General features: G+C 37.3%; 3 protein-coding genes and 1 long non-coding RNA gene across 4 annotated transcripts; 2 read left to right on the top strand and 2 right to left on the bottom strand.

Annotated features, from left to right (window-relative positions):
* The first annotated feature begins 182 nt into the window (after positions 1 to 182).
* Positions 183 to 2,989, top strand: LOC137745041 (DNA-binding protein S1FA). Its single transcript, XM_068484897.2, has 2 exons — positions 183 to 358; positions 2,445 to 2,989. The coding sequence occupies exons 1-2, from the start codon at positions 323 to 325 to the stop codon at positions 2,637 to 2,639; spliced, it is 231 nt and encodes a 76-aa protein (XP_068340998.1). The 5' UTR covers positions 183 to 322; the 3' UTR covers positions 2,640 to 2,989.
* A 1,067-nt stretch (positions 2,990 to 4,056) lies between these two features.
* Positions 4,057 to 6,501, bottom strand: LOC137745000 (cell number regulator 8). Its single transcript, XM_068484843.2, has 3 exons — positions 6,018 to 6,501; positions 4,844 to 5,046; positions 4,057 to 4,578 (listed from the first exon to the last, which is right to left on the bottom strand). Exons 1-3 carry the CDS (start codon positions 6,328 to 6,330, stop codon positions 4,339 to 4,341), a joined length of 756 nt encoding a protein of 251 aa, XP_068340944.1. The 5' UTR covers positions 6,331 to 6,501; the 3' UTR covers positions 4,057 to 4,338.
* LOC148692317 (uncharacterized) lies at positions 4,501 to 5,032 on the top strand. Its single transcript, XR_015954389.1, has 2 exons — positions 4,501 to 4,635; positions 4,720 to 5,032. It is a non-coding gene; the product is annotated as an uncharacterized LOC148692317 (long non-coding RNA).
* A 9,529-nt stretch (positions 6,502 to 16,030) lies between the features above and the next one.
* On the bottom strand, positions 16,031 to 18,219 carry LOC148692316 (uncharacterized; the record flags this gene model as incomplete). Its single annotated transcript, XM_088681103.1, has 4 exons — positions 16,031 to 16,315; positions 17,665 to 17,846; positions 17,955 to 17,985; positions 18,079 to 18,219. Coding segments are annotated over 4 exons (375 nt in total), but the record flags the coding sequence as incomplete, so codon positions are not given.
* Between the last annotated feature and the right edge of the window lie 825 nt (positions 18,220 to 19,044).

Raw genomic sequence — 19,044 nt, 5'->3', positions numbered from 1 at the left:
CCGTAGAAGCCCAATTAACCATTTTTTTATTTATTGGATTGATATCTTCAATTCCAAGCCCATTCAACCCCAAAATTGAACATAAACCGAACCCATTTATGGCGGTTTGGCAATGGTAGTGACAATTAGTCAATCCAATTGTCCGTAGCTGATAGGTCCAAACACCTCATATTTTTCCAATTTACACACAGATCCGGTTTCCATATGTTACCAGATCTCACCCTTCGTATTTACTTCTTCTGGATTCCTCTCTCTGGTCCACATTTAGATACAGTGAGCCGGATCTCTCAAAGTTTATCAGGCTCGGAGCTGCAGGACGGCCATGGCTGACCAGTTCGAGGACAAGGTCCCTCCTCCGGTATGATTTCTCAGAAACCCCAATATCCCCTGCAATTTATTCAGATATTTTGATTTTTCATTTGTGGAATTTGGATTTAGATTTCTCAAATTTTCAGCTGTTTTCAGGTCCTGCTAATCGAAAATTAGGTATGCATGCCTAGATTTTGTGGAATATTAAATGTCTGGGACTTGTGTTTTGTTCGATTTGGACAGAGATATACATTTCTTGATGAAAGATTTTCGTGATCTGAGAATTGGTATTCTAAAACTTGGATGAAATCCAGATTTTGGGTTTTTTTTCATGATTGATTTTGAAATTTCATTTTCTTACCGTTCTGAAACAAGCCTGTTTTTATTGGATTTGTTGCGTTAGGTGTAAATTAAGAACCGCCAAATCAAATGCCACCTTAATTTTGTAGGAATTTTGTTAATTTATTGCTTGATTTGTTGCTGATAAAAAACAAGCCTGTCTTCAGTTATATTTCGATTGAGTTGCTGATAAAATGTTGGTCTTTTTAAGGGAATGATGGTAATCGTTTTTGCTTCAAATGCATGTAATTATGTGGAACCAATGTGCATGATATTTCGACTCATATAGAATGGGTTTTTGGTCCATTAATGTAAATGTAATAGCCTAATAGGTCTATCGTCGATCCATCATATTCATATTTGGCGAACTACCCAGTGGATGGGTTTGGTGGTATTGTATTGATCTTCTCCATCGATGAGTTCCAGTCTCACAGCTCTCACCAGTCCATTCGACTATTGGGTTTCTACCATGACCTATTGTTTCATGGCCTTTATGAGTCACTTTCTATTTCACTATGAAGTTTGTAGGTGGGTGGGTGGCTTTTTAGTCAAAATGGTCCCTGAAATTGTCCATCATCCATTATTTTGGTCCTTCCATTAAAAAACTCCGTTAAGTTGAGGGTATAACACATAACTTTGGTCCATGAGATTTGCATAACAAATAATTTTGGTCCCTGAGATTTGCATAACACATAACTTTGGTCCCTGAGATTGTCCACCATCCATCATTTTGGTCCTTCCATTAAAAAGCTTAGGGACCACTTAATAGAGTTTTTTTAACGGAATGACGAAAATAATGGATGGTGGACAAGGGACCACTTCTATTGATTTTAAATCTCAGGGACCAAAGTTATGTGTCATGAAAATCTCAGGGACCATTTTGGCTAAAAAGCCTGTGTGGGTTCATATATGCGGGTTCATATATGCATGCTTGTCAATAATTCTTCCAATTGATTTACACATATTTAAGACCCCTATTGCGATTGAATCTCATTCTGTCCTTTAAACAAGCTCTGTTCTAGTTTGGATTTTGTTTATTAGCGAAGAAACAGTGAAATAAGCTTCACACTTGTAATTTTCCCCTGCAAATCACTTATAATTTGTTTGTAGGCATAATATATTTATGCATTTAATGTGGATTTGTAAGGAAGAGAGAGTAACTTACAAAAATATGGGTTCCTAGCAGGCAGAGATTATGGTCATTACTCATTAGCCTCTGTCTTAAAATTGTTATATTTCATTGAGCTATTTTATTACACACCGCTTTGTTTTTTAATTTTTTTAAGGAATACCAGGACTAAGCCAGTGGGATCTTCACTAGTTTTCTATGTAGACATAAAATAAACCATTTTTGTACCCTGAGTATTCGGTTTGATAACCTGCTACTAATTCATCTTCTGCTTCTGGTTAATAAAAATGTAATCTCTCACGTTCTATTAGGGAATAAATGATAAAAATGATAAAACCCTATAGGCCGGTTCCATAAGTTCAATTCCCAAAATCATATTTTGATATGTCCTGCAAAATCACACAATTCAATTCAAGTGAACCTAATTCTGGAACTTGGATGCTATTGCATCTTCTATAGGCATTATCATATGGGAAGCGATTATAAATATCCGGTTGAATGAGAGAATGAATATTAATTACAGTGGTAGCTAGGGACTGTTGATTACTTGAGGCAAATGTTGAGCGGTGGATTCCAGTACTATACATTTTCCCTCTATTTTGTTTTATCTTTTCTGTTTGTGCGTGAGTGTCTGTGACGAAATATAATTGCAGTGGTGATTTTGCAGGATGCGAAAGGGTTTAACCCTGGATTGATTGTGTTGATTGTTGTTGTTGGGCTGCTGCTGCTTTTCTTGGTTGGAAACTACGCGCTGTACGTGTATGCTCAGAGAACTCTTCCCCCGAAGAAGAAGAAGCCAGTGTCTAAGAAGAAGCTGAAAAAGGAGAGGCTGAAGCAAGGCGTCTCTGCTCCAGGAGAGTAAATAAGAAAGACTTGGTTTTTTATTGCAGCTCTCCATCATGTCTTCAAGTGTTGTGTTGAGAAGTTTCTCCAAGCGCCTTATGTGTTTGGGATTCAGAAGTATTTTTCTTTATTTACGTTAATACTCGAGGATTGAACTTTAGTTGGAACGTTGGAAGTTACGTTAACCCTGTATCATCGTAGAGACCAGGGAGTGAGATGCTGTTACTGAAAAGCAGTTTTACTCTTCAATTTCCCATTTGTACTGAAGCCTTTCCTTTGTTGAAGGAATAGTTAGAACTTGGAAAGATATCTGTTACCAAATGTTTGGAAGGATTAGAGTAAATTGTCGATTTTTCCCTTGGACTTTCACTTAGCTTTCAATTTCCCTCGTAAACATTTTCATTGGAAAATTGAGGACACAAAACTAATTTGTTCGTGACCAAGTGAGATTTTGCTTGTGATGTAGAAGCAACAAACATCATGAGTTGTAACTTGAAATTGAGATTGACTTTTGAGATTGAGCTTGGAAGCATATTCCAAACTGTTTCTCTTAACCATACCCAATTACCCATCCTAAGCATCAAGTATGTGTAGATGCTTTGTAGCAAACTCCGAATGGGCTTATCTTTTGCTTCCAAGATAGCAGCATTTAACTTGTTACTATATCACATTTGGTATGAGTATTGAAATGCGATTTACTCCAATGAGGAGTCGACTTATACTCAAACCAATCAAATGCTGACTTGGTTTCTGTGATGTCTATACCACTTTGTTTCTTCCCAAGTTTCATCGAATCACCAACACTCACACTCACATGGCCAGCCCTGACATTTAAGGGTTATAACCACTTGTGCTGGAACTGTAATTATCATGTACATTTAAATATATATTACATGCATCTATGTACACGTAATAAAATTTGGGGGCCTGCGCAGTGACACCTTTTGCACACCCTGAGAGCCGGCTTTGAACACTCATATTTGGTTGATTTATGAGCTCCTCATTAAATCTTTCAGCTAGCCAAGAAGAAAGGGCAGACTTTATCTTTTGTGAATTGTTGTCATCATCACCCTACTCAGTCCCAAGCTCCTCATCAATGCTACTAATCTCTCGGGCGACGACGACAACAATTCAGCTCACCATCAACTTGCTCCCCGTCACCCATTCCACAAGCCCCAGTAGCTCTCCCAAAGATTTCCCTTTTTTTTCTTTTTTGTTTTTTTTCATCATCCAAACACACGGTAAAAGAAATTACAGTTGTCTAAAAGGGTTAAAAACCATTTTAATCTTGTGGTCATTTGGATTCTACGGATACCCATTTGAGTTTTTGCCATGAATTCACGAGCAAGAAATGCATTCAGACAGTTGCTACGGAGGATCATGGACGGGCGACTCAAGTTTTCGTTTACTAATTATCACAACACACAAGGTAGGTATAAAAAAAAATAGCTTCCTTTAGAAACGAAACAGTAAAAAGGAGTTCCAATCAAAGTCTGCATCCAACGAACAAGCACGTCCACAGATATCACACGTTACATATACACAAAAGTCTATACTTTCATCTTTATCTTATTTAAACTTGATTACGAAAACCAAAGTAAAAGATGTGGTTCGGTTCAGATAACTCGATGCAGTTAACAACAGTTCCAGATATCAAAACACGCTTACGTATACAAAGTACGAACATCCAATGTCCCGGAAGGACAAGCTCTCAATTCTCAAGCTCCACGGCCCATGCCCTGCTCCTCAGGAGGAATCATAACCAGAACTGGCTGCGCATTGAAACCAGGATGAGGCAGCCTGCGACGGATCTCACGACCTTCCTGGCATAGAGCACATGGATGGCAGAACACATGAGTTGCAAAATCACAGGCAGTCTCACACTGTTCCTGTTGTTGCTCATCATCCACAAAGCTTCCGCAGCAGCCACATGACCTATGAAGTGCCTCACAACTTCCCTGCTCATCACCAAAATATCATAAAAACCACACATTTAATAACTCCTGAATTCTCTGGTAAGATTATAAAAAACGATATATTTGTTCTCTATGTAATGCTTTGAGATGGACAACTAAAGTACTTTGTGTTATGATTATCAGATTCGTTGTGAAGCCATAAACAAAACAAAGGTAATAGAGTATAACTGGATCAAAAAAACCCATACGCATTGCAAAAGTTAACCTACAATTACATACACATTTTGCAAGGGAAAATATAACTTGCCTCTAGGTTGAACTTGCGGCGGATGGCAGTACGGCTAGGATATGAAAACCACGGTGCAAGGAAATTCCAACCGAAAAAGGTGTTTCCAATCAGATATAGACCAGAGTAAGGCAAACAGTGATTTGCAAACGTCCCAGGAGTAGATCCAAGTCTCTCAGCATTACTTCCATACAACACACAAGGAGCCACACTTCCAAGAAGACCTACCAAAATGACATCAATGTTAGCATGCAAATTGTCCATAGCACGTAGGAGGTCACTGAAATGTTTATTTATGAATACTATGATCTTATGGCCCCAAACCCTTATTATCAAGTATTAGCAAACCCTTTATCCAACTTTTTCTTGTGAGCACACAATTTTTATATTTTCCGATGAGAAAATAAGTTGGAGATTTCTTGACTAACAGGTTTCTTCACATTACCGCTTCAATTAAATGTCTCGGCCCAAACAAAAGATATTGAACAAACACTTTCTTTTAATTAACCACTCATGTTTTCTGAAATTTAGGGACTAGATTAATTTCAGTTTTTGATATAATGCTAAGCAACAAACCTTAAGCTATAAGAATTGAAGAGTATCCATTACAGAAAAAGAAAAAACAAGGTAACGACATATGATTGATGAAAAATCATCAAGGACAACAAACAAAAAAAAAGCTATTTCCTAGTGTAATCCATCAAGAACAAATACCAAATTGCAGAATGGTACATCCAAGAACACATTCTGGCCATTCGGGTTCATGCTACCCCTTGGGGTCCGTATAGTAATCAAGAGGATGCATAACTATTCCAGAAAGTTTGCAAAACCCCCTCTTCTTTATTAAGCAAGAAAGGCGCGGCTTAAACCGTTCAACACAAGGAACCTAGCCACTGAATTCTAAAATTTTCATTAATTATAGAATATATCTAATCCAATAAACAGAAATACCAATGCAGAATTAATCGAAAGGATGTCATGGGATAATTATTGAGCTAATTTAGCATAATTTCGTATACACAACGACAATTAAACCAATCTGACATCGAAAATTGAAGAAATCAAAGCTAATTAAAACAATATGTCATTGAAAATCGAAGAAATCAAAGCTACTGAGGTTACAATACAACACAGACAGCCAAACATCGCACAATTCCAAACCGTTAATTCAAGAAAATTAAAAGAAAAAACTTACAAACTTCAAGATCGCTGCTACAGAATTCATCATTGCGGCCAAGACAGGCAAGGAGGCTGGAGTCCCACTGGGCCCGGCCCATGGGCTCACCCATCACGCTCCCGTGCCCCAACGGCAGCCCATCGGCGGTCCACGCGCACCCATTACCACCGCCATTCACATGCCCCATCTCCGTGGGAGATTTCTCCGGCGACTGAGTCTCCGGCGAGGCCTTGGCGGGCTTCTCAGTATCATTCTGGGTCTCCTCGAATTGCTTGCCCAGAAGCGGGTTCGATTCCTCCTGGACATTATTCTCCCTGTTGTTGCTCGCCATGATTGATCACAGAGAGAATCAGAAACCCTAGAAATCGAATCGCAGAGAGAGAGAGAGAGAGATAGATTGAATTTTGAACCCTAAAATTGGATCGACGGAATGAAAGGGGGACAAAACGTGTTGTCTCAATGCGTCTCAAACCCGTTGGCAGCCATTGACCAAACCGCGTTAACAGCATAATTGGTAATTTACGTTCGTCCACGTCACACCACAGTCTACGCCGTTACGTGGTTTTGATCTGCTGTGGCAGCTTCTAGAGTCATAAACCTTATGCAGCTTTAAATTCTTGCCACGTACACCATCTCCAACTACTATCCTATTGCATGGCAAAGAACTAGCGGACGGCGTACGTAATCATGCTATCGCAAATGTTTCTTTCGTCAGTTTGGTCAAGTTTTAACGAATACGTTAAGAATTTTGGGTACCTTAAGGAAGAAGAAATCATCCAAATAGATGTTTTGTTTTAGTGAAATCCAGATTAAAGAATCAGTTTGACATCTTTTAAATTCATTTAAGAAAGAATTTTCTACATTGGAAGATCATAATTACTAGTTTTTTTTTTTTTTTTTTTTTTTTTTTTTTTTTAATACCAATATATGTATATTTGGTGTTGAGCTTGTCATCTACGAAAATTGAATCTACAAAAACACAATAGATTGGTTGACGATAATAATTTGGTGACCAATCATCTACGAAAACTGAATCTAACACCCCCCAACTTATGAGTAGAATGCAATAACACTAGACTATAATACTAAATGGCAAATACTTAATTTGAGTTTGATTGGTTTTTATTTTAAGATAATCCAAAATCTGCAAAGTTAAAGTTTAACAAGACGTGAGTTTCATATTCCTAATCTCTCTTCTTCTTTTTTTTTATTTTTTTTATTTAAGGTCAACTAGTGGCAAGCCACAGTTACTCACTCCTTCTGTGCCTAGAGAGGCTATGAGAAATTTCACTGTACCCGTAGCCACATTTTACCAATTAAGTTAAATTAAAGTTGGATTAAGATGGAAAATCGTAAATTGTATAAAAAAAAAAAAGAAGGCTACAAACATACAATAACTGTTCCCTAGGTTGGAAGCCCATCTACACAAGTTGATGCATTACCCTAATTTGTTGATTCAACATCTCTCCAAGTTTATCGCCACTTGCAACAGAATATTGATCGAAGTTTAAGGAGTAATCCCAGATCCTCTTATCTTGTACAATCCTCTAGAAGTGGTATGATGAATGTTTATAAACAAAGGAATCATTCCTTCAGACAACTCATTCAACGTGAAATTTTCTTTGGTATTGCTATTTCTACCGCATAGTAATGAATAATCTAACGACATTAGAGAGTTCGATAAAGTGATTTCCTTTAATATTTGAGCTTGATACATCACCATCATATAGTTTTCATGTTATTCAATGCAATTGATATATATCTGCATATTAGCGAGGGTTTGTTTTGTCAACTGACCCTCTTGTTGGAACCAAAAACTTGCAAAGAATTTATGTAATGCAAAGTTCAAAAGCTTACAAAAAACCAAGGAGAATTCTTATTAGATGGAAAGCAATTATCATGGCTTTTAAATAACCTTACACTTGAACAGAAATAAAAGCAACTGCCCACGATTTTACAGGTCCTATAATTGTGGTAAAGACTACGTCAAAACAGGAAAATGCAACTTGTCCCTCAAGTATAGAGATTATTGGACTCCTATGTGATTAACAACCCTAAAAACTAGGAACCCTAGCAGTAAACCTTATCAGTTAACGGCTAGAAAACTCAACAACTTCAACATCCTCCCTTAAACTGAACCACAGATATTTAGTTTACTCCTGGAAACTTGCAAACACCCAGCAAATCTCGCATCTTCAGAAACATATCGACCTTCAGTGGTTTTGTTAAGACATCTGCAACTTGTTCTAGAGGTGAACATTGCACCAGCTCTAAAACTCCATTATTGACCAAGTCTCGAAGGAAATGAAACCTTACATCAATATGTTTGCTTCTACGATGCATCACAGGATTCCTTGAAAGTTTGATAGTCGAAACATTATTGCAATACACCAAGGTTTGACTATATTGTTCCTGATTAATACTCTTCACAATCCTTCTTAACCAAACAACTTGGCATTCACTCGATGCTGCTGCTATGAACTTCGCTTCAGTAATGGATAAAGTAACTACTGGCTGCTTCTTTGAGGACCAAAAAAAGCACCTGAACTCATCATAAATACATAACTTGAGGTGCTTTTCCTATCATCTTGATCACCTGCGTAGTCACTGTCGGTGTACCCAATAAGTTCCTCATTTCCTCCCTTCTTGTAGAGTATCCCTAAATCAACAGTCCCTTTAATGTACCTTAGCTATTTTTGCTGCCTGCAAGTGAGCCTCAGTTGGACGCTCCATGTATCGACTGATCAAACTCACAATGAACATTAAATCGGGACATGTGGCTGTTAGATACATGAGGCTTCCCACCATCTATTTGTAAACAGTGTTACCCACTTCTATTCCTCCTTCATTCTTTGTGAGTTTAAAACCAGGAACCACAAGATTTAGTATTGGGTTGCACTGATCCATGTTGAACCTCTCCAAGACCTCTTGAGCATACTTTCTTTGACCGATAAAGATCCCATCAGAACCTTGTATTACTTCAATATCAAGGAAATATCTCATTTTTCCAAGGTCAGTCATGTCGAACTCAAACATCATAGACTTCTTAAATTGTTCAAACATTATTTCATCATTAACAGTGAAAATAAGATCATCGACATAAAGGCACACTATTAAGATCTTACCTCCCCCCGCTGTCTTGATGAACAAAGTATGCCCATAAGGGCATTTGTTGAATCATTCCTTGATCAAATATGACTCTATACAACTATACCAGGCTCGGAGGGCATGCTTAAGTCCATATAAAGCCTTTTTGAGTCGATAGACCTTTGACTCCTGCCCCTTTTGTTCATATCCGGGTGGCTGATCAACAAACACTTCTTTATCTATCCCCCCATGCAGAAATGTAGACTTAACATTAAGCTGATATATTACCTAGTTCTTTTGCGCAACAAGAGAAATTACCATTCAAATGGTGTCTAGACTAGCAACTGGTGCGAATACGTTTACATAGTCGATCCCATATTGCTGACAGTAACCTTTGGCAACTAGTTGAGCTTTATACTTATCCATTTCTCCATTCTCATTAAGCTTCGTCTTAAACACCCACTTTACTCCAATAGTTTTTCCTCCTGGTGGTAGCTTCATTAATTCCCACATATTGTTCTTCTCGATGGCTTGAATCTCCTGATCCATAGCTTGTCTCCATTTCTCATACTTCACCGCATCTTCGAAGGTTGTGGGATCTTGATCAATGAATAATGCCAAGTGAGCCATGCCATCATTTTCTTCATCAGGTAAGCCCTGACCTGTTTCATTATCCCTTATCCAAATTGGTGGTCTTCGAGTTTGTCCCATGCGAGGTGAGATTTTGTTAATTTGACTGTTCTCTTCAACCATCAAGTCACCGTGATCAGACTCAGTTTCAGTTTCTTCCATAACTTCATTACTTTCAGACTCGGGATCACTTACCACCCTTAGAGTGCTATTTTCTTCATCAATATCCTACTCGAGATCTGCCACTATAACTTCCTTGTGACTGTCATCCCAACTCCATTGTTGATCCTCTTAAAACACAACATCTTGGCTTATAATTATTTTCTATAAGACAAGATCAAACAATCGATAAGCCTTAGATTCCTCACTTACCCCAAGCAATATGCATTTATAGCTCTTGGTATCGAGCTTCACCCTTTTGTTATTAAGTACGTGAGTATGAGCAATGCAGCCAAAAATTCTAAAATGATCCATGCCTCCTCAGGTGTCTTGTTCCTCACGGCAAAAGTAAGGCATCAGTTTAACACATGTATAGTCCAATTTATTGCTTCAGGCCAAAAGGTTTTGGGGATTTGCTTAGCTGACAACATGTTTTGCACCATGTTCATGATGGTGCGATTCTTCCTTTCTGCCACACCGTTCTGTTGAGGGGTATATGCTACAATTAATTGCTTATGAATCCCATTCTCTTGACAGAAATTTGCAAACTCATGCGAGGTGAATTGTCTTCCTCGATCTGTCCTCAGGCTTTTTATAAATGCCCCAGTTTCTTTCTCTACCCATGCTTTGTAGGATTTGAATGTACCTAATGCTTCTGACTTCTCCACCAAGAAGTAAACCCATGTTTTTCTGCTGAAATCGTCTATAAATGTGATAAGATACCTTTTATTGCTGTTCAAGATAGGGTTAATTTATCCGCATATGTCAGCATGCACCAATTGAAGTACTTTAGAGACTCTCCATAGACTTTCGTTGGGAAATGGATCTCGGTATTGTCTGCCTACCAAACAATCTTCACACACCCTTTGAGAGGCTGCGAACTGAGGTAATCCCTCCACCATTTGCTTCTGTTGAAGTACTTTAAGCCCATTCTAACTAAGATGCCCATAACGACAATGCCAAAGTCATGCTTAATCAGTGGTTTGAGACGAAAGACATTTTTGTTCCTTTGGTGGACATCGAGCCAACACTACAAACATTCTATGATAACTCATTTTAGTCTCCATGATTAGACCTCTCTCAAAGTTAAAGATCTTACACCTTCCATGTTGGATGAGTACTGTAAGTCCATTCTCTTGCAATTGACTGATACTTAACAAATTATTCTTCAAATCTGGCACGTAGAACACACATATGATCACATGTATAATGCCATTCACCTTCATTCGCACGTTTCCCGTGCCTTGCACAGCCAAACTTGAATCATTTCCAAGCTTTACCGATTCTCTAAAACTGCTGTCAAACTCACTAAACAGGTCTTTCTTGCCACACATATGATTGCTGCACCCAGAGTCATGAAACCATATGTGCTCCATTGTTGCCTCCTTGAACTCCACAAGTGATATCAACAACATCTCTTCCTTTGTCTCCACATAATTCGCCTTCTCTTCCTTAGGTTTCTTAGGGCACTCCTATTAAAAGTGCCCTAGTTCATGACAATTATAGCATTCTAGGGTTGACTTGTCGAACCCTAGCTTTCCTCGTCCTCGTCTTCATCTTATTCCTCTTCCTCGATAACTTCCTCGACCTCGTCCTCCTTGCTGGACTCCATGAGTAACTTGGAGTGCCTATTCATCCTCCATATGTCGGCTTATCCTTTGCTCATGCACCAAAAGACTACTTTGGAGTTCGTCTATAAATATGATATCTAGGTCATTCGATTCCTCAATGGAACAGACAACATAGTCGTATTTCGAAGTCAAGGACCTCAAAATTTTCTTGATGATCACCACATCATCTATCTTCTCTCCGTGAGTTCTCATCTTGTTAGCTATGACAAGTGTTCTTCCAAAATAGTCATTGATTGTTTCTCCATTCTTCATGTGCAGCACCTCGAACTCTTTGCGAAGAGCCTGCAATTGAGCACATTTTACACGTGCAATTCCTTGATATTTCTATTTCAAGGAGTCCCATATGTCCTTCGCCGTGTCCTTCTTTAGAATGGTCTCCAATATTGACCGATCTATGGCTTGGAACAAATAGTTCTTGGCCGTCAAATCCTTCAGCTTCAGTTCATCTAAAGTCTTCTTCTGTGCTTCACTAGAATCCGGTCCTCCTGCTGCAGTAGTGATCCCAACCTCCACCAAGTTCCAATACTCTTTGGAACGAAGGAAATTCTCCATTAGCATACTCCAATGGTCGTAGTGTCCATCAAGCCTTGGAATACCTGGTTGCACGAAACTATTCTCAGATGCCATGGTTTTGTTTCTTCACTGGATCACCTGGGTTGCAAGCTTTCGATCAGGCCCCGTAACCTGGCTCTGATACTATATGTAATGCAAAGTTCGAAAGCTTAACAAAAACCAAGGAGAATTCTTATTAGATGGAAAGCAATTATCATGGCTATTAAATAGCTTTACACTTGAACAAAAATGAAAGCAATTGCCCACAATTTTACAGGTCCTATAATCGTGGTAAAAACTATGTCAAAACAAGAAAATGCAACTTCTCCCTCAAGTATAGGGATTATTGGACTCCTACGTGATTAACAACCCAAAATCTAGGAACCCTAGCAGTAAACCCTATCAGTTAACAGCTAGAAAACTCAACAACTTCAACACCTCTTGAATCTTGATACATATTAAGAGACAGTCTTGTATGTATTTAGTAAGAGGTAATGCTATTGACTGGTCTCCCTTGTCAAAGCTTTCTTACTCATGGCTCTTGTTGACGTGCATGGTAAAACTTAATGAAACCGATGGCATGAAAGAGAAAACTTACACATGATTACAATACATTACTAGATTGAGGCTCATCCTGGCCCAGTGCAAACAACGTTTCTGTTCAGAGCCCAAATTTGATTGAAGTAGCAGATATATAGGTCTATAAAAAAGTACGTAATTTTCCTTTACAGCTTAGACAAAGAGAGAAAATACAGAGCCTTTGAGTCTTATTCGCGACACCACCACCTGGCCACCATCGCATGTCAGCCTACCCAATGGTCCCAAGCCCAATCCAAGGATTCCTACTGACCAAATGGTCCAAATCTGAGAGTCATGACTCCCAATCCTTCCGACCAAACAGCAAAACCCCTCTCCTCCAACTGCAAAACCACCTCTTCTCATTTGAGTTCGAGGCTCCGACTGGCAACTGCAAAACTCCTCTATGTCAACCAAAACCCCTCTCTTCTAAGGCTTCACAGTCCGACTACAAAACCCATCTCTTCTGAATCTCATATTGGCCATTGGTTTCATGGTTTGCTAACTTGGTTTGTTATCAGGTAAGTTTCCGTTTCTACAATTGAAATGCATGATAAATTGATAATTGATATGTTGGTTTGGTAATCTAAAAAGAAAAGGATAAATAAATTGCCGACAATTTAAAAGAATCTCTTAATAATCTTTTTTCTATAAAGAATGAGTTGGTTGAAAATTTGATAGAAAGTGATATTGGTGAAGAGTTACAAAATTTTGGTGATGAGTTTGATGATCATGAAAATGATGGTAATGTAGAGAAAAATGCAGGTGTGACCATTTTGAATATAGAGGAAAAGATTAAATCTTCAAAACATGTATTCCCTTTAAACATTTATGATCTAAGAGTTTGGGATCATCTTAATGCATAAATGAGAGAAATACTTGTAGAAAACAAGCCAATTAGAGAAAGTAATCTCACTTATCCTAAAGATAACCTCTCTAGATAATTTTCTTAAAGGTTGACATTTCAAGGAGTTTGGAGCCGCTGTATATGATTTTGCTTTTGATCGTCCGGCTTTAGGTACTATGCCAACCTATTGTATGTTTTTTTTTCTTCAAGTAATATATTATGTGTGAAAGGGCTTAACCACCACCCCCCCCCCAACCCAAAAAAATAAAAAATAAAAAAACTTCAACTGGGTTCCTCTCTTCACGTATATATTTTTAATAGATATTCGTGTTTTGAAAAAGAAAAAAAAACATTTTAAGCATTCACTCCGAAGACCAAAAAACTCAGGGACTGCCCTGATTAAATCAATATGCCATATAATGATGAGCTTGTTCTATTTAAATCATTCTCCAAAAAACCATCGCTTACTCACTTTCTTTCTCAACAGTTGCATGCAATGTTTGCTTACTAAAAAGATGGATCAAAAGGTGGTGAAGGGCCAAAGGATTCACCATTTTTATTCTTTTAATATATAAACATGTTTTTTTGTACAATTATAATTATTGGATATAATGTGGACTAGTTTTATAAGAGCATTTTCAAATGAGATGTCAAAAAGTTCATATTAGCAATAACAGTAAAGAAGACAATATTAGTGTTTTTTTAACTAAAATTCCAATTTTTATGTAGTATGGCATGTATTGACAGCAACTTCAAATTCATTTTTAATTGATTAATAAATATTTTTTTAATCATTTTTATTATTATTTTTTGTTTTAAAAATATTTATTACAGGTAGAAAAAATATATAATGCAATACATAATAGTTTATTGATATATCTAGTGGAGAACAGAACTTTAAAATGATAAAAGTGCCACATAGGCTTTCAAATTTAAATTTTCTATTTTAAATTTGACATCTTTGGGAGAAATTATTCAGTATGCCAAGTATATAGCCCGGTACACTAAATGACATAACACAAGTGCTTGAAATTTTTTTTTTCAAATATTCAACTACTTGTATTATGTCACCTAGTATACTGGCCTATTTTGCCGACACATTGAAAAACTCACCTTCTTTGAAGATGCTCTAAATAGCTTTTTTTTTTTTTGGTTTTTTTTTTTTTTTGGAAAACTAGACATTTTATCCCAGGAGCAAAGGCCAAACAAAGATACAATGAGGTCCACTAACTACATAAGTACAAAACAAAACATTGGACCTTAAAAGCACACACCAAAAAGCCCAAAACAAGAACAAGTGGGGCCTAGTACAAACACAGACACATCCAGAACATCCTAGAACCGTGCAGTCCCCGCCGTTGCCGGAAATCTCCAAAGCCACCATCACCAGCCGCCCAGCGAACCAACCAACCAAAACCCCTGGAAGGAAGGAAACCATTGCTCCAGCGCCCTGCAAACAACACCACAAAAGCCACTCCCACAAAACCAAGGAATCCAATGGGAAAACACAACCCACCAGAGACAGAGCCAATAAAGGCAAAGACGAGGAAGGAGGTGGTGCGAACACCCGAGCTAGAGCTCTACTCACCTTCCAATAAACCAGTGACACACCCTGGTAAAGAGATGGGAGTGCACAACGTGGTTTCGTGAGGGGAGGGAGCGAAGTGGTCTGAGAAGGATGGAAGGAAACAAAATGAGAAGAGAAGAAGATGGAAGGATCGAAAGGGAATCGGAGTTGGGAGCTCAGATTGGTAAAATTGACAAGAATAGGGGATGGAGGACAAGTGACCGGGAATGAAAGCAGGGAAAAACACAAAAAGAAGAAAAGAAAAAGAAAAAACAGGGGGTTGCCACCAACCCTAGCCATAGCTAGGACCGACGACAAGAGGGAGACCGGAAACGGAAGTGAGACTCGCATAGACGGCGGAAAAAACTCTCGAAGAGAGAGAAGTGCTCTCGAAAATGTTCGGATCCTAACGCTGCTTAGATGCTCTAAATAGCTAGGTTGAGAAAATTGGTAAGCATTAAATTTGGAGGAACTGGCTGCAAGTCCTGTGGTTCCCCAAGCGGCATCCAACTGCTCAATCGTAGTAATTAATTATGTGTTACTGTCATGCAGATGCAATGCCAAAGTCATGCTACCAAATTACGTCTCACAACATGCATTATGCATCTATTGCTCTACAAGTATATGCACCAAACTGTAACGCAAATTAATGTTCATCCAACCCAGGAAATAAGAGAAATCTAATAATATATGTCGATCCCACTGGCATTCTCAAACCATAACCCTAAACTGTCATACCGCTTAAATTTAGCAAGGTCCACTAAATATAAACTATGTCACGCTAGCCTCACATGAGTTGCCAAATTCAACTATCGTAATGTTGTGCTTTACAGTCCATCAACCGGACCAAGCAGCGGGGGTTGTTTCAGAAATTAGTAATAGTTCATGACCTTTAATCTATCTATGATGGTGTAACGATCACAATAAAAAGTTTCTTAGAACCACCTGCTAAATTTGTGAAGGAATTCTATTCCAGTACATGTGATTGATAAACTATAGATTGACTTCTTTAATTCCTAGGCGTGATAAATGATAATCACAAGGATAATATATATTCATTGTTCTGAACATATATAAGATCTTGAAGCCCTTCATTTACACAAGGCAATAAAAACATGTAATAAATTAAAGATTGCTATATATATTTATCTATATATTAATACATATTTAGAATTGATATCTATACTAAAAGGGACCAAATTGAGAACCAAAACTATCACTACTCCCACTGTCCAGATCAGTATCTTCATCCATGTACTTTCTTCACCTGCAAAGCAAATTACAACATACGAGTCCAGAACAAACAAAAAAAATTATATAAAAACATAGAATATCATACAAATTAAGTTATCAAAAGTTTTAGGGTAAAGTACAAAAAACTACATCAACTATTGGTGTCACGACACTTTCATACCTCATTTTTTAAATTGACAATGTCATACCTCATCTTTAGAATTTGGTCCAATGTTCTACCTTCCGTTACTTGGTCGTTTACTTTTCAGTTAAATGTTGACGTGGCTTGATCCGGATCCCACTTTTTATTAAAAAAATATTAAATATTATTAAAAACTAAAAAAAATCATTTAATAATTTTTAAATATTAAAATAATAAAGAAAAGTTAAAAAAAAAAAAAAAAAACCTTATGTTCGTACCCCTTCCCCCCCCTCGCCCCTCTTCTCTCTCTTCTCCCCATCTTCATCTTCTTCTCTCTTCTAGTCCCCTTCCTGCAACCCAGAAAAAAAGAAAAGAAGGAGGAAGAAGAAGAAGGAAAAAAAAAAAAAAAAAAAAAATTCGAATCTGCAACCCAGAAGAAGAAGAAGAAGAACGAAGAACGAAGAAGGAGGAGGAGGAGGAAGAATAAGAAGAAGAAGAACAAAACAAAAACCCAAATCTGCAAAAGAAGGAGGAAGAAGAAGAAGAAAATTAAAAAAAAAAAAAAAAAAAAAAAAAGCCCAGATCCCATTGAGGTGGAATTAGGAAACCTTTATGACCTTCTTCTTCTTCTCCTTCTTCTTCCTCTTCCTCCTCCTTCTTCCTCTTCTTCTTCCCGGGGGGGGGGGGGTGGTTACTGAGGGTTTTTTTTTTAATACTTTTCTTTTAATATTTAAAGAATATTAAATAATTTTTTTTAGTTTTTAATAATATTTTATTAATTTTTTAATAGAAAGTGGGTCCCGAATCAAGTCACGTCAGCATTTAACTGAAAAGTAAACGGTCAAGTAAGGGAAGGTATAACATTGGACCAAATTCTAAAGATGAGGTATGACATTGTCAATTTTAAAAGATGAGGTATGAAAGTGTCGTGGCATCAATAGTTGAGGTAGTTTTTTGTACTTTATCCTTAAAAGTATATAAGGAGCTTGTGAAATCAAAGTGATCCAATATTTATGTTTTCCCATAAAACTAATTCCTAAAACCTCCTAAATTAAAAAGTGCTGAAAGACAGGTATCAATCAAATTGGCTAAAGCAGCGCTCTGAATTTTCACCCAAATTTGAATCCTCCTCTCTATAATTTATCTTACATTAATTAAAATATCACTCGCCCCAAAAAGAACTTGATATAAAAATTAAAAGAGCTAATCCAACTAATCCATGTAAGTGCATGAGCTCTTACCTTTCTTCCCATGTTAGCACCTTCAATGCTCTTAGGTTTTGGGGTTGCCATGGCATTTTCTTTGTGGATCAAAGGCAAAGGCTTCTTCCCATGAGAGTGACCAGGTGGTGGAACTGATGAGTGAGTCTCCGGACCTCTATAATCGATTTCATAAACCTCAGTATCCATCAAATCCGATTCACCTACTACAACACAAACCACCAAAAAAAATTTGCAAATTAGTAGACTTAATTACATATGAGCATTTTACCGCACAATTCAAATTAATTTAGGAGAGTGATTCCACTCACCATTTTCTCCGTTTATACATCTTGTTGATTTCTGACATTTAGATTGAACAAATCAAAAGACAGAAATAATCAAGAATGTACGGAGAAAAAACACATGCGGAAACTATTTTCTTTTGATTCAAACCTTTGGAAAAGCAAGGTGTGGCAAGGAGGAAGAGAAAAAGGCAGGTGGTGAAGATTGTAGAGTTCTTGAGTTTCTCCATTTTTCATGCCAATATATGGCTGTCAGAACATAAAATGAGCACTTATATAAAGGGAAGAATGAGTTCACGAAAGAAGCAACGCATGATATATGATTTAGTTTTTTTTTTTATTATTATTATAAACCGTCACCATCGCAATTCCCACACAGCAATAAGTTGCGAGGTACCGATATCGGTGTGTTGGGTTGGACATTAATGTTAGTGTGGGTCGAGTACTACTACATATGCATAACTTTTTCCAAGATAAAACAGTTCCCGTTTTATTAGAACGTTAGAAAAATACAAATTAAAAAAAAAAAAAAAAAAGGTACACTAGATTGAATCAGAAAAGTCTCAGTATAATTTAGAAAACAAGACTAGCTTAGCCACTTCGATAGTGATTATATTGACCAATTTGTGGACGTGATAAGTACGAGATAGTGCCGACTTTGAGGGAGAGCAATAGGAGCCATTGCAGAGGCCCCCAGTTGAACAGGGGTCCCCGATATTTTTGCACCCCATAGATATATTATACAATAAATAATTTCTTCAATAATAAATAAACAGAAAATCGCCTAAGAGGGAAAATAATATGGAATATTTGTCTCTCATAAGTCCATAACTCATAATAGTGATCTTAAGTGAATCCTCAAATAAATGAGATCGTTCAATTACTTGGACTGAAGTGCTAACAATTCGGTTCATGTAAAGCATTTAACAAATATTATAACACGATTGTTGATTGAGTTGACATAGTAAATTTAGGTGTTTTATGTTTTTACTGTTATTATTAATTTGACTTGAGTGTTTCTTAATTGATCATGAGTTTTTGTTTTAAAGGATGTGTTAGTTTTCATAATAGATTTGTTTATTGGCAGTTGATTTTCACACAAATTTTTAGCTTCTCA

The sequence above is a fragment of the Pyrus communis genome, chromosome 12 (genome assembly GCF_041283825.1).
Source record: "Pyrus communis isolate YQ-2024b chromosome 12, ASM4128382v1, whole genome shotgun sequence".
NCBI lineage: Eukaryota > Viridiplantae > Streptophyta > Magnoliopsida > Rosales > Rosaceae > Pyrus > Pyrus communis.
Note: the sequence above shows the minus strand (reverse complement) of the source record. Positions and strands in the feature narration are given on the sequence as shown.

Bases quoted from the DNA above. Each gene is read 5' to 3' on its own strand.
- LOC137745041 (XM_068484897.2), top strand. From the start codon at position 323: ATGGCTGACCAGTTCGAGGACAAGGTCCCTCCTCCG. The intron at 359-2,444 runs GTATGATTTCTC...GTGATTTTGCAG, and splicing joins AGGACAAGGTCCCTCCTCCG to GATGCGAAAGGGTTTAACCC.
- LOC137745000 (XM_068484843.2), bottom strand. From the start codon at position 6,330: ATGGCGAGCAACAACAGGGAGAATAATGTCCAGGAGGAATCGAACCCG. The intron at 5,047-6,017 runs GTAAGTTTTTTC...TCATTTTGGTAG, and splicing joins TAGCAGCGATCTTGAAGTTT to GTCTTCTTGGAAGTGTGGCT. The intron at 4,579-4,843 runs GCAAGTTATATT...GGTGATGAGCAG, and splicing joins GCCGCAAGTTCAACCTAGAG to GGAAGTTGTGAGGCACTTCA.